The 15,408-nt window shown below is 35.2% G+C and overlaps 1 protein-coding gene across 1 annotated transcript in view; it reads left to right on the top strand.

Annotated features, from left to right (window-relative positions):
• Positions 1–3,990: 3,990 nt before the first annotated feature.
• The window catches only part of LOC145261093 (laminin subunit alpha-like), a 192,906-nt gene continuing 181,488 nt past the window's right edge, over positions 3,991–15,408 (top strand). The window contains exon 1 of the mRNA XM_080119281.1: positions 3,991–4,771. Coding sequence (XP_079975407.1) covers positions 4,349–4,771 — 423 coding nt within the window. The 5' untranslated portion in view covers positions 3,991–4,348. The remainder of the gene's footprint in view (positions 4,772–15,408) is intronic.

The following is a 15,408-nucleotide window of genomic DNA, read 5'->3' as shown; positions in this document are numbered from 1 at the left end:
TACAACTCATGCTCTCTACCGAAACTATCAGGTCATGAATGCATTAGTTCAGTCACCGTAACATTTGCAATCCCCTCTTATAATTTTTTTTTTTTACACAGTGGTCGCCACCTATCAAGGCCCGGAAGCCACTCAGGGATAAGGGTTATTGCAAGTACATTACGTTAGTGTGGAGATTTGATGAAGTGTTTACTTGAGGGGGCGGTTCATTAGGAATTTGTTAACGTTGGACTTGAACACATCCAAGTTGTAGTCAGGTGGGCAGAATAAAATAGGAGGCATTACTTTGGATCTCTCTCTCTCTCTCTCTCACACACACACACACACACACACACACACACACACACACACATATATATATATATATATATTGAGTATATCTTATTCTAAATTTTGTAAATTTTGAAAAAAGTCGAAGCTCAATGAATACCGTTTTACTGGGTTCCAGAACACAAATAGTGCAATATAATAATTGTTCAAGTCCAAAATATCAAAGATTTTAAGGTAAACATCTGATGAGTACGTGACTAAACATGCAACAATGACATAATTTTGCAAACTTGTTAGTCGCAATAAGAAACAATATTGTAATGGTTACCTTTTGAAAAGTAATAAATGACCAACTAAGAAAACTTGATATTTGGAACTCGGAGAATTCTCATAGCATTTATATGCTAGTTAACATGTCGCAGAATGGATCTTGTAATCTGAAACTTACTTATTAATAGTTTATCTTTTTATATTTTTATATTTTATTTATTTATATATTTTTTTCAAATATTAGTAAAAATAGTAACCGTATTATTTTACATTTTTTTTTTTAATTGGGGAAGTGGTGTTATCCACTGAGGAGTCATGTATTTAACAGCTGTCCTGTTATTAAATCTCCGAAACAGCTACATGGTAAGGAGCTGTTGATCCCCGTTTTCTATTTACAAAATTATAATTAAGGTTTTCTCTCTTCATCCTTATGTAGTTAAATTTTGTTTTAAAATTGAAGACTTTTGCGAAATCGGCTTATGCAAGTCTATTTCTATTTAACAATTTTACTTAATGTTTTTTTTCCTCATCCTTATATAAATGAATTCTCTTTTGTCATTATAAAATTTTTAGAAATCGGATTATGTAGGTGCTTTGTTTGCGATAGGCTCAAATACATTTTTTTCCTTCTGGGTATCTAAACTGCATTCTTTATTTTTATTTTTGCATTTTTTTGTTTGTCTGTGCATTACATTCTACAGAATTGTTGGCAACTACTGGCCCGACCTGATTACAATTTTGTGTGGATCTTTGTCATGATAAGCCGCAGTCAAAAATGCTCAATACATAAATAGTCTAAGTAGAGCTAGGTAAGCGTTGAATATATATGGAGCAATTAAGCTACACAGAATCTTATGCGTTTCATTCCCGTGAAGATTCGTCAGACCAGCGTTAGACTGACAAATCTCCACGAAGATATATATATATATATATATATATATATATATATATATATATATATACATATACATATATATATATATATATATATATATATATATATATATATATATACAATATGTATATAATATATATAAATATATAAAATATATATATATACAATATATATATATATATATACACAATATGTATACAATATATATAAAATAAATATAATATATTTATAAATATATATAAATATACAATATGTATATAATATATATGAAATATATATAATATATATATACAATATGTATATAATATATATAAAATATATATATATATACAATATGTATATAATATATATAATTATATATATTATATATATACAGTAAATATATATGTGTATATTTATCTATCTATCTTTCTATCTACAATTATATGAATGCAACTTTGTCTCGGTGTGCGAGTTCGTTCCGACTGAACAGATTTTCTTTAAAATTTACAGAACTTTAGTGTATAAGCCTGGGAGTGATTTTAGCTAAGTTTTATCTCAGAATACCCCCCCCCCCGATAATTACCGATAATCGATAATCGAAACCGTTATTTTAATTTATCTATCATCGGTAAAGCCATTTTTTTTCAGGTCGTCGATTAGCAACAATGATAGAACAACGGGCCTTCAAAATTATACTGTAGGCAAGTAGATCGTGTGTTTATTTATTTATTGATTTTTTTTATTTTTATTTATTTGGGTTTTTTTTTTTTTTTTTTTTTTGGTTTTTTTGTTTTTTGCATGACATGGTCTAAAGATTCAAACTCTGCACGTAAGTTCCTTAATTTTGTTTCATTGCAAAGTATTTTATAAGATTTGAAAATTTACGTATTTTTATTTATTTATTTATTTATTGCATGACATGGTCTGCAGGTTTAAAACCTGCGCATAAATTTTTAAAGTTTTTTTTTTTTTTTTTTCGATAACTGGAAATAAGTTTATATATATTAATTTTATAAAAGAAACAGAAGGTTCTCTAGAGTAGAATAACATATTTTGGACTAATTTACTGCATGGAGGAATGTGAAGCTTCCTCCCAGGTGATTTCACGGATTTCGATGACAATAAAAATATAGGAATGCGAAATACTCGTTGACATTTCAATCCCGGGCAACGTCGGGTCTCCCTGTGTATAATATATATATATATATATATATATATATATATATATATATATATATATATATATATATATAAAGCTGAATGTGTGTGTGTGTGTGTGTGTGTGTGTGTGTGTGTGTGTGTGGTCACGAATAGGCTCCTATATGGTTGACTATTTTAAAAAAACTGATTACATATAATGATAGAAGATGTATTGAGACACAGGAATGGGTATGTTTGATCTGGCAGAACGGTGGTTCATTAAAATTGTGGGGTCTGCGTTCGCGCCTGGTCCACAAAGTATGGAAATAAAAAATTTTAAAATTAAAAAAAAAAAACGTTTAGAAGTGTTTTTGATATAGATGTATATAAGAATACTTTGATAAGTATATTTTAATTTAAATAGGGATGGCATAATAAAATTGTGGGGGCTGCGTTCGCGCCTGGCCTCCATAGAATGGAAATATGTCACAAAGTTTAACAAGGTTTTTTAATATAGATCCACAGAATATTGTGATAAGTGTTTCAATGTGAACAGGTATGCTATAATAAATTATGGGGTTTATCTATTTTATTTTTACTTTCATCATATTTTGCTTTGGTTTTGATACCCCCAAATTCGAAGCGATCTCTTTACAACCCTTCCTTTTCATAACCTATTATACTTTAATAAATCAGAGTCCATTTTCTGTAGGCTGTTTTTGAACCCAGTCAACGACGGGTACTTTTGCTAGTATATATATATATATATATATATATATATATATATACACACACACACACAATATATACTATATATATACACACGCACACACTCAATAGATATACTAAAAATGCATATACACACAATATATACTATCTACATAAAATATATACACACAATATATACTATATATGCACACAATATATATTATATATATATACACACAATATATACTATATATATTTACGCACACAATATATACTATATATATATACACACACAATATATACTATATATATATATACACACACACAATATATAGTATATATATACACCCACAATATATAGTATATATATGCACACGCAATATATACTATATATATGCACACATAGTATATTCTATACATATACATACACAGTATATACTATACATATACACACACAATATATATACGCAATATATACTATATATATATGCATACAATATATCATATATATATATATATAATATATACTATATATATATACACACACAATATATATATATATATATGAGAGAGAGAGAGACAGAGAGAGACAGAGAGAGAGAGAGAGACTCCCAGAAATCCTATCGGATGAGAACAAAATATTTATACACTCATAAAAGAATCCATTCCCGACCCTCGCGTTCACACTCATTTCCGTCCTTCCCCCACCCCCGTTCCACCGTATCACTCGCGCCGACGCGAAAACCCGGCTTGTTTGACTTTTTAACACTTCCTTTGTAAACAGACTGAAAGAATGAGGGGGGCAGCCAGCTCTTAAACTAATGCGATCTTTTTTTTCAAACCAGATTTGTTAATAATTTTTTCCAACAAGAAAACGTTCATTTCCAGAAAAAAAAAAAAAAAAATGGAAGAATGAATTTAGTAGAATCACATTTGTCTTAAGGGAAATATAGCCATTATTTGGGTCGGACAATTTAGAACCTGTCACCCCTCATTCTGTAACTTGATCTCAATTTGGACTCGTCGTCTTTTATAAACTCTGCTACCAGACCCCCGGTTCGCTTCAAAGTGTGCCTAAACAGAATGGCGGTATTATCAGCAGAGGGCCTTCGCGGGCCGCCCCCTCTGCTTACCCTCATCGTAGGGTTAACGTTATGCTTCACGATATGGATAGGTACATGTTCGGCGCAAGTGAAGGTACTGACCCCGCCATACTTCAATTTGGCAACTGGCAAAAGCATCCAAGCGACTGCGACCTGTGGTGTTAACGTGTCCAACCCGGAACAGTTCTGTCGGCTGACCGGGGTGGCCGGCGAAGTGAAAGAGAGCGACCTTCGAATTACGATCAACTCTGGACAACTGTGCGAAGAATGCGACCCCAGCGAAGAGGAACTCTCCCACCCGGCCGAGTTCGCCATCGATGGAACGGAAAGGTGGTGGCAAAGTCCACCCCTTTCGCGTGGAATGGAATACAATGCGGTCAACTTGTCAATCGATTTAGAACAGGTAAGGGATAAATTCGGCATTATCATAGGTTAAGATACAGCTGTATTTAAATTTAAAATAAAAAAATAAAAAAAATGTACGTACCCGTCACGGGACCAAGATATCATATTCCAAAAATTACGTAAATTTATCATGTTGTCTTTTAACTAAGGAATTCAAATTTTGTGAGTAAGCTGTCATTTTGAAAAAAAAAGCGCAGACAAGTCCACAATAAGGTGAATTTTTACTTGCTTTCTACCTTAATCTCCTTTAAAATGGTGACATTTAAAGGTTTCCTTGTATGCTGAAAACGAGTATCGCACTTAAGTTTTCCACAAACAGTTTTCTGATTAAGTAATGTACTTATATTCTCAGTGGTCATTTCTGTACGCGCAAGTGTCAAAAAAATATTCGCGCTTGCGCGTACAGAAATGGCAACCACTGATATAAGAAATTACGGTAAAATTGCATTGCTTAATATCCAGAAAACCACTTGTTTGCGGAAAATTCAAAAGCATACCCGAAAACATATCGTCATTTTGAAGGTGATTGTTAAGGTTGAAAATAAAAATTTGTGAAACTAAATCTACTTAATCAATTTACGTGATTTTTGGAATATGACATTTCCGTAACAAGTACGTCCATCATAAAAGATTTCTGTGTAGATTTTAATTAGGTTGGATTCTAAATAAAGATCTTATTGTGGATTAACACCCAATACCGCCCCCCCCCCACACGATGGGATTCTTTTCCTTCAGAATTCCTCTTATGGTAAAACAAAATTGAAAATATTTGTACAAGTTAGCAAAACCGAAATATTCCTAAAATTACGTAAAATTGATCATGAAGGTTTTATACAAAATTAAATTTTGTATATGTTTAATGTAACTGTCCCCCGGCCATATTGAAAAACTTATAAAAGATAAATCTTCAATTTATTTTCTAGATTCATGTTGTAATGCCTACGAATTCCCATTAATCGATTAAAATTACTTCAATTTACGTGATTTTTAAATTTGTTTCTTCACGGGTACGTACATCATACAAATTTTTTTTTTTCTTTTTTAATTCAGTGGTAATTCTGGACAAGAACCCCCTGGTTCGGTAACACTGCACGCAGTGTTGCCTTCATTATCTTGCGTAACTGCCCACCCCCAAACTTGGTCTTTAAGTTAATCAAAGGCTCTTTTTTTACTCGTAAAGAAATGGGCACCTAGAATTCGGTTCCGAATATTGGCAGAGAATACCTATCCTTTGTGAAGCAAGCACTGCCACTGCTTACGAATTGGGAGTCGCAAGACCGACGACACTAAGCATAAGGATTAAGGTTAAATTTCAGCCTTTCAAAAAAGTGAAATTAATCAATTGTTTCGGGAACTGGCTTGGAATTCTCCAATACACTGAACTGACCTCAATACTTATGCGGAATACGGCTCGTTCTATTTTAGAATTAAAAAAAAAATTTTTTTAACGATCTGCCCCCCCCCCCAGCGTAGCATAAATACTCCCAACCACCCCATATTAAGAACGGCTTTCGGAATAAACACTTAACCTCTCCATGTTAAGAACGGCTTTCGAAGTTGAGGGGTGTTTATGCCGAAAGCTGTTAACATTGGAAGGTTGGTGTTTATAATACGCTGGGGCACGTCGTAAAAATTTACCATTTTAAATTGAATTTTTTAAATTTCAGGAAATTTTGAATTTCAACAATTTTCTGCAAAATAAACAATTTAAAATACAAGGCCGGCGAAACTTTAACAAAATACCCATCCAATAAATTTCAGCAGTTGTGCTAAAATGTTCTTTCGCGCTATTTTTTTAATTCGATTGTAAGGTTAAAGTACAGATTAGGTACAAAACACCCTCCCCATGTTAAGAATGGCTTTTTAAATAACGTTATTTCAGCACGGATCAATAAGTGCATGAGTACCAAAACAAATCATGTTCATTCTGTCTTTTTTTTTTTTTTTTTTCTTTAAAACAAATATTTCTGACTTACGAATGCGGTAGGTTTGTCATTTTTACTTGCTATGGTTTTGATATACCCGCGTTTTTTGAATTAAGTTAACGTTACTACTTATCCATGTAAGTAGAAAAGAAACTTCTTTCCTTAGTGACATTTCTGTAAACACTTTCGATTTGTCTATACTGCAATTTTTTTTTTTTTTTGCGGAACCAGCTAGTTGACAACTTATACTGAAGAAAGCCACATACGGATCTACTACTTTGAAGTTTCCCACTTCAAGATTGGAGGCAGTTTTCGATGCTTCATCGAGGGGGCACTCTGGAAAGACTTAAATCTAACACTCCCTCGGCATTATTTAATAACACCTACCTCAAGCGGTCGGCAATAAACCAACCCCCTACCGAAGAAAAAGGTAATGCTATGTGTAAAGCTAAACCCGAACTAGAATATTCCTTTATCCCAGCAATATGTATGATAGTTCCGGGTAGACCCTAAATTGGTAAAACAATGCCAAAGCGAATTTTGACTGGAATTTCATTCTTCGTAGAATCTTAGTTTGATCGGTTCTTGTCCAGAATTCTATCATACTAAAAACTCTTGACTTCTGTATCAGTGACGAAATGAAAATATCATATTCCAAAAACCATGTAAATTGATAAAGCAGATTCATCTTTGAATAAAATCAGATTTTTTTAAGTAACTGAGGAGCCCTTTTGATAACAATCTCAAAACAAAAGGAGATAACTACTTTTAAACTTGTAAGATTTGTAATGCCTACGAATTCACATAAATCGCTCAAATGTATTTAAAAGAAAGAAACATGGATTTACGTAATTTCTGGAATATATTGTTTCGCCATAGGTACATGTATTATATATTCTTTAATGTAGGGGGAATTCTGGACAAGAACTGTTTAATCTTGGTATAGAGCTTTGTTTTACGTCACTTCCACCACATAGATTTGTGGGTATTTCTGCAGTTTAGGAGCCGTACTATTTTTTTAGATAATATTTTCAAGTTAAATTCAGTTTTTATGGTATCTTATGAAATATGTAGGTGAACGTACAGAATAGTTAAGTCACTTATGTTAAGAATGGATTTCTAAATGTTTCAGCACGATCCTTAAACTGCAGAAGTACCGGATTGTTCCTATTTACTTTGCCTCCCCACGAAGGCAGTTAGACACCAGGGTCGTTTTTAAATGGAGAAAAAGGAACAAACTGTCTTGGTCGTGAAGGATCTCTCCTTCACTAAACGCGAACAAAAAATTAAAGTGTAGTATCAGAACAGATACTACTGATTTGTTAAACCAAAGGGAAACTTTCAAACGAGCCTTTATATCAAAGAATCGGAGTGAGTCATATTTCTGTGCAGTAAATTGTTTCATTAAAGCCTGGCTTGTTTCTCAAGAAGCTTATGTTTAGTCAATCAGAGGGGCGTCAAAATTTTAATGGAAGGGGGGTTGACTGAAGCTTTGTTAAGTTAAGGATGTGAACGCACCCCTCCCTTCGGTATTTACAAGAGGCGACTTCCTTTCCTTTGTGTTTTTTTTCTCTTCATCTACACAAAAAAAAAAAAAAAAAAAAAAAACGCTCTTTTGGGCGTAGGAAGAAAGCAGTACCGACTTTCTCAGCCATTTTGGTCCACCCCTCGACCAGTCTCTTAAGACAATCTCATGAGAAAATCTCTAAGTTGATGTGTCGGGTTTCACTTAGAAATGTTTCGAGACCTCCCTCCTTTATATCGCCCCCCCCCCAACATTTCCCTGAAGTCTTCTAACCCTCAAATTTGAAGTTTTTATTTTTTTTTTTTTACTGAGATTTAATCTCAGTGAAGCTTAAATTTCTTTTTCCGAGCTACCCATAATGAGCTGAGAAATTTCTATTTAAATGGATCAAATTGTAACATAGGAATTGTTTTCTTTAATGTAAATAGGGTAATTTTATAGAATAGTCAAAGCTAAAAATAAGTAAAAAAAAAAAAAAAAAAAAAAAAAATTAATTGTTTCCCCAGACACGCTTGATTACTCTTCTACCTACTTGGATAAAGTTTTTTTAACTGGAATACCTTTACTTTATAAAATAAAGGTAGTGTAAAATCTGTCGATTTAGATTTAGAACGAAAAACAAAACGGTGGTTCCATTCGAGACAGTCGAGCCTCGATAATTGCTCAAAAATTGAAAATTAAATATGGACAGAAACAACTTCAATAAACATTACCAATCATGCAAAAATGTAATGTTCTTCAGTGTCTTTAATTTTCGATTTTTGAGCTATTATCGAGGCTACACTCGAGATCGAACGAGACCGCCATTTTTGTTTTTCATTGTGACTCTACATTCTTTAAACTATTTTAAAGAAATTTAGACTTTAAAATAATTTAAACTATAAACTTATCCATCGCTTTTTGGTAACATATTGATACCTTTTTCGTGAAATAACCTCTAATAATTTCTGTGCTATATCCGTAATGAGTTGAGAAAATTCTAAGTAGGTTCAATTGTAACATAGGAACTGTTGGATTTTTCTTTTGTAATGTAAAAAAAATATTTAGTAAGAACTAGTTAACATTTAGTGACGGAATTCTATTGAGCACGGCGCCGAGTATCTTGTATATGTTTATACATATTACATTAACAATACACGTCAAAACATGCGGGTGTATCTCTAGGGGATCCTTGAACCTTTTTCATAAATGACTTCCTTGATAAAATCTCAGATTAGTATGTTTGACATCACGCTCTAGAACTGGAAATGACTGAACGCATATTTAAGGAAATGGCTGAAGTCTTGGACCACCAGTTTGTAGTGGTATGGGGACGTTAATGGATAACATACTCAAATATACCGAAATTGCACCAAAAGAGGTTATGGTGACTATTTGGTGGTTTGCAGCCGCTCTCCATCACAGCTTCTTGAAACCAGGCAGATCGATTACGGCGGAGAAGTACTGCTGACAAATTGACGAAATGCACCAGAAGCTCCAACGTATGTGCCAGAGATTGGTCAATACGAAGGGACCAATTTTCCTCCATAACAACGCTCGCCCACATGTCGCCCAACTCGCCTTGTATAAACTGAACGAATTTGGCTACGAGACTCTGCCTCATCCGTCATATTCCTCGGACCTCTTGCCCACCAATTATCACTTTTTCAAGCATCTCGACAACTTCCTGCGTGAAAAATTGCTTAAAAACCGAGATGATACCGAATCGGCTTTCAATGACTTCATCGCTTCCAGAACTCCGGATTTTTATGCTAATGGGATGAACAAACTTGCTTCTCGTTGGCAAAAATGTGTCAATTCTAATGGTTCTTATTTCGATTAATAAAGTTTATTATGAAATAATTTATGATCTTTTGAAGTTGAACGTCAAGCATTTTTTTGCACCAATCTAACAACTTCTCACACACTGGTAACCATGGCTAATGATACACTGTGAAAGCTTTTCGTCCAAACTGATTTTATGCTCACTTGAACATGAATTTGAACAAATATATTGAGGACACTGCCAAGGCTTCTGCGAGGAATATGGGCTCTTTAATTTATACCTTTTGAGTATCATGTAACTCGACAAAGCCACCATTCGTCCATGTATGGAGTATTGTTGCCGCATTTTAGTTGGGGCTTCGACTAGTTTCGCTCCTAGACAGGTTCGAAAAGGAGTCGCCAACCTAATAGGTCCTGCTTTGTCAACCAAACTCCAACCTCTCTCATCGCTGAAATGTTACATCTGTTTATTTTAAAGTATTTAATGGAATGTGTTCCGACTAACTCCAAGCTCTTGTACCCTCTCGACATAAATGCCCCCCTCCGACTGACCAGACAAGCAGCACAATCCTGCCCTTACACTAGCGATCCCTAGATGCTGGAAATCCTATTCAAATAGTTTCTTCCCTCAAATTGCTAGACTTTGGAATTCCTTCCCGGTTTCCTGCTTCTCTGACTCTACTGGGATGTGGAAGTCGGTGTAATGTAAACATTGCTGCTTAACTCCTTTCATGGTATCCCTGCAAATGTTGTCCCAAATAGTAGCCCTTTCGATCCAAGTGACACTATTTTGTTTAGGAAGCAAAAAAAAAAAAACAGTAAAAAAAAAAAATGTACTAATGGAAGCAAAGTAATAAATCAAAGAAAATAAAGATTGAATAAAACTTTCCATGAAATGTTCATAAAATTATACAAAGTGAGTTTCAATGAAAAGGTGTATGCATCTGTGAAAGACTTATTTTCTCAAGAACTGTCCCTGCTAGGTGATTTGGTCACACTGACCAATCGGCTTGCATGGCATATTAATTTCATCCCTAAATATTACTCTGGGAACAAGTTTTGTATGAAAAACTGAAGTGATTTCTAATTTAACTAATTGCATTGTAAGGCGTATTAATTTCATCTGTTACATGGAACTTTTCGAGACCCTTTGGGGAGTCACGGGTGGCCATCAGAACCCGGGAAGCAACGAACTAGGATATCTCTCCCCTCTCGTGTCCACTGGATGCTTTCACCTAAAAATAACTTCTGATGGACATTTGACAGCCCAAAGAACTTTCAACTCCTTTTTTTTATTTTTTTTATGGCTCGCTTTAATGCACTACCCCCCCCCCCTCTAACGTACGGGGCTACTATTTGAAACCATGCTTATGAAAAATTTACAAGATGTTGGTTTACGTTACATTTAAACTTCTACATATCAATACAGTCAGAGGAGCAGGTAGCAGGAAATGTCACAAAACCATCTACGCAGGCATCTTTCCTTGGGGAGGGGCATATATGTTCATAATACCAGAGGGAGCATTCATCCTACGTGGATTGAACTGCCCCCCCCCCCAAAGGAAGGTTTTAGTGAATATCAAGTTTACAAGCGATCACCAGTTGCATGTATATCCTCGTCAGGAGAGATGACATTAAATTTTTTCAGCTTTTGCAGGAGATGTCTAATTCCTACATACAGCGCCTGGAATTTCCAAATGGTCACCCATCTGGTACTGACTGGGCTCAACATTGCTTAACTTAGATAATCTGACGAGAACTGGTTTCAACATGATTATGCTACCCCCACCCCCAAATGTTATCTTTTTCTTTCTACTCATCCTTACTCTTCCGGTTTCATACGGTGCTACCAGATCAGGCTGTCGGAAGATATTTGCTTCCTAACATAGAATGCACCAGACATTGATGTTGCTTTTTCCTTTCTCTTAACAAAACTCAATCATGTTCTGCAAAGTCAAAAACAGATTTCCATAATGAAATATAATGAACAGCTATTTAATGATATAAAGAACTTGAAACGTAAAACATTTTACCAAAATGATTCGGCATTGAATAATCTGAAATGGGTAGATATGGTGTAGAGAAAAATCAAATCCTCTTCCCATGCCGCAAATCACTTCTCGCTGTCTTTGTCTTTCTTCAAAGGGAAAACTAGATTTCTTTGACAAGTGTCAATTTTATGTATTTCCTGTCCTGAAAGTAGGGTAGAGCCAGGGAGGAAGTCCTTCCCCAACCCTATCTTGCCTTACTTTCATCATCGTACCCAATGACCTATCCTTTTTATTTTATTATAATTAAATCCTTAACTCTTAATCCCCCCCACCACTACCGGTCACACTTAACACTGCATTAGTGTTACTAAACTCCCTCTGCAAGGTTGGACATGAATTCTGTTTAATCTGGACAGATCCAGTACACTCTTTTGAGGGTGGGGGCACATAGGTTAACTACAAAAATATTCATGGCGTGGTCCCTAGCTTTGGTAGTCCATTTTAGATCGACCGTCTTTGAGTATTGCCAAGAATCATACCCCAATTTGATAGGCCATATTTTCTGGAAATGGCTTCAGACAAGTCGTGAAGCCACTTTATGTAAAAAAAAAAAAAAAAAAAAAGCTAACAAGAATGAAAGATAATTATTCCTTTTTACTTGCCTCCCCACAAAGGGAGAAGATCGGTTTTTAATCTGGAGGGAAAATCTAGCTCCCCAAAAGAGGCACTTTGGATAGGAACAAAAATAAAAATTATCTTAGCATTGAAGGATTTCTTCTCCACTGACCGGGGACAGAACAGGTGAAGTGTAGTATCAGAACAGATACTACACTGTGATCTTGGCCTGAAGGCTTAAAATCATCTGCCTTCATTGTGAAGGCGAGATACTTATTAACCATAATCTTAAAAAAGATGAAGGTTAATAGTAGGGGATGACAGCCAGTAGGAAGAGTTCCACAAGCCTGTTCTTGGAAAGAACTACTGGCATAGGAATCTACAATTAGGTATAAAAATAGCGACTTGATGGACACCACTAGATAGAATCAAACTAGTCAGAGCAGAAGATTTTTTAAAATCTAAATTCACTAATGTTGGGAGGGGATTTTGTCCGGGCATGAAATACGCTTAAATATATTTTAATTTGCCCAGATTCATATTATAGTCGTGATTTCAAAAGTAAAAGTATTTGGGTGCCATCAGCTAGAACCGAAACTGTAGCATTCAAAGCTGGTGACGTTACCACTGTACTAATCTGCGACTTGGTTTCGGAAGAGATAGTTTGAAAATATGGAAACGGACATATAGCCTTTTATATTCAAGATTTTGATTTAAAACAAGTTGAATAGCGAGATGCGGTCTCATTTAAACTTTTGCATGTAAATACAGCCAGGGAAGCAGGAAACTGGGAAGGAATTTCAAAGTTTCACAGTCTGAGGAAAGAAACTAATAGCGCAGAAGGCTTTCTGACGTCAAGGAACCTCTACAGTAAAGGTGTGGGATTTTGCTGCTTGTTGGGTTAGCTGGGAGTATGTACCCCCCTACCTCAAGGGTACATACAAGTGTTTGAAGTTTATCAAAGCACATTCCATTCAAACAAGCAGCGATGCAATGTTTTGAGTGGACATGGGTTGGAGTTTGGGACATGATTGGAAGCCCCCTTTTTCTCTTTTTTTTTTTTTTTTTTCTTTCCCTCCCCCTCTAAGAGGGAGAAACTAGTAATAGATGTATCAGTTCAGATTTGGTAGCAATACTCCATGCGTGGGTGAATAATGGTTTTATATACATTTAGGATACTCTCTGGTGTCAGTTCTCTTTACTGAGAAAAGTCAATAAATTTGTCCTATTCTCGAATACAAATAAGATTTTTTTTTTTTTTTTTTTTTTTTTTTTTTTTCCTCTTGATGAAATATTTGTAAACCAGATTTTTATTTCATTGCGTATGAACGGAACGCCTTTCAATTAGGATTGTAATCGCATTGCGATGTTTTTAATAAATTATTTTCGCAAATTAAGAATAATTGCACTCGGCGTAGTTAATCTTAATTCATTCACGAATGTTTGTAGGCCAATCAGTTTGTGGACCAAAATCGTTTTATTCGCATCAAATCAAACATGAATATTTAATAGGGTGGATGATTTCTTAGAAATATGGCCTCCAGTCTGCTGTAAAATGGAGCCATAAACGAATGGTAGCCTCAAATGTAACAAAGCTGCTTATCTTTATCGGCAAGATGGACTCCTTGCCCGGACCAATGTGAATTTTCCTCTCCAGAGTTTCCCGTCTTCAATGAGCTGCCCCCAGATCTTCATCGTTCACAGTTGATGTCGTGTGCTATTTGTTGGATGTACGTGGATCTAGGTCGTCTTTTGCTTGTGCGTCCATGTCGGGGAATCCATAGCCATACATCACTCGCCAATTCATGCTTGCTCCTCTGTGACCGGCAAATCATAGGCGTCTCTCCCTGATGGTATTAGATATGACAGGTAGGTCGCCATAAGTTTATGACTGTCAATGTGGAAGGAGAGATCGGAGCTTTGGTTGGAACACTGAAAGTCCCGGAGTTTACGTATCTGGGCAGCAACATAGTTTTCACAGAAAGAGATATCGAAATTCGCATCTCAAAAGCATGGGCCACATTGTATGGTCTGCATTCAGGACTTTAAGGCTGACAAACTGGAACGGCAGTTCTTCAGACCAGTGGTAGTCTGTCCTTGTTTACAGTGCTACATCCTGGACACTCACCAAAAAATTGGAAAGAAAACTAGACGGCACATACACCCATATGCTACTAACAGCTACGTTTTATTAGAAACCTTTTCACCTGCTGATTCGGATAACTGATAGTCTTTCTGAAGATTCTGCAAAGATGTCTTTTCGTGAGCTGAAAAAACTTGTGCCTTTTAGTATCCTATATATTTGAAGCCACCATTCACTCATGCATGGAGTATTATTGCCGCATCTGGATTGATCACTTTTGAACCGGATCTAAAGTTTCTAACCTAACATCCCACATTGTCTACTCCAAACTCTATCCCATCGCCACGATGTATCCCTGTTCTTGCTTTACAAGTCCTTCAATAAACTAACTTCACTGGTATTCTTTTCTCAATCTAAATAATACCTGGACAAGCCTGACCAGCAGTAAAATCCCATCTTTTCAGTGTTGAGGTCTCCAGATGCTGGAATGTTTTCTACTTTGAACCACTTGCATCTAAAAATTCCTTTCCCACTTCCTGTTTTCCTGACTGTATCAACATGCACAAAATTGAATGTAATGTTAATAAACTGAACATCAAGTCGGCATTTGCTGAAAGCGCTAAACTTATCCAGCATAAAGGTCATCCTAAGGATGCATCAATTATGCTCGTTTGGTGATGTGGAATGTTTATTCTCTTGTAGCATTGATGTACCATATTGCAGGAAGGTTGA

This window comes from Euprymna scolopes, chromosome 37, assembly GCF_053919585.1.
Source record: "Euprymna scolopes isolate OS-2025 chromosome 37, ASM5391958v1, whole genome shotgun sequence".
NCBI classification, from domain to species: domain Eukaryota; kingdom Metazoa; phylum Mollusca; class Cephalopoda; order Sepiida; family Sepiolidae; genus Euprymna; species Euprymna scolopes.
The sequence above is the reverse complement of the archived record's forward strand: the minus strand, read 5'-3'. Positions and strand labels throughout refer to the sequence as shown.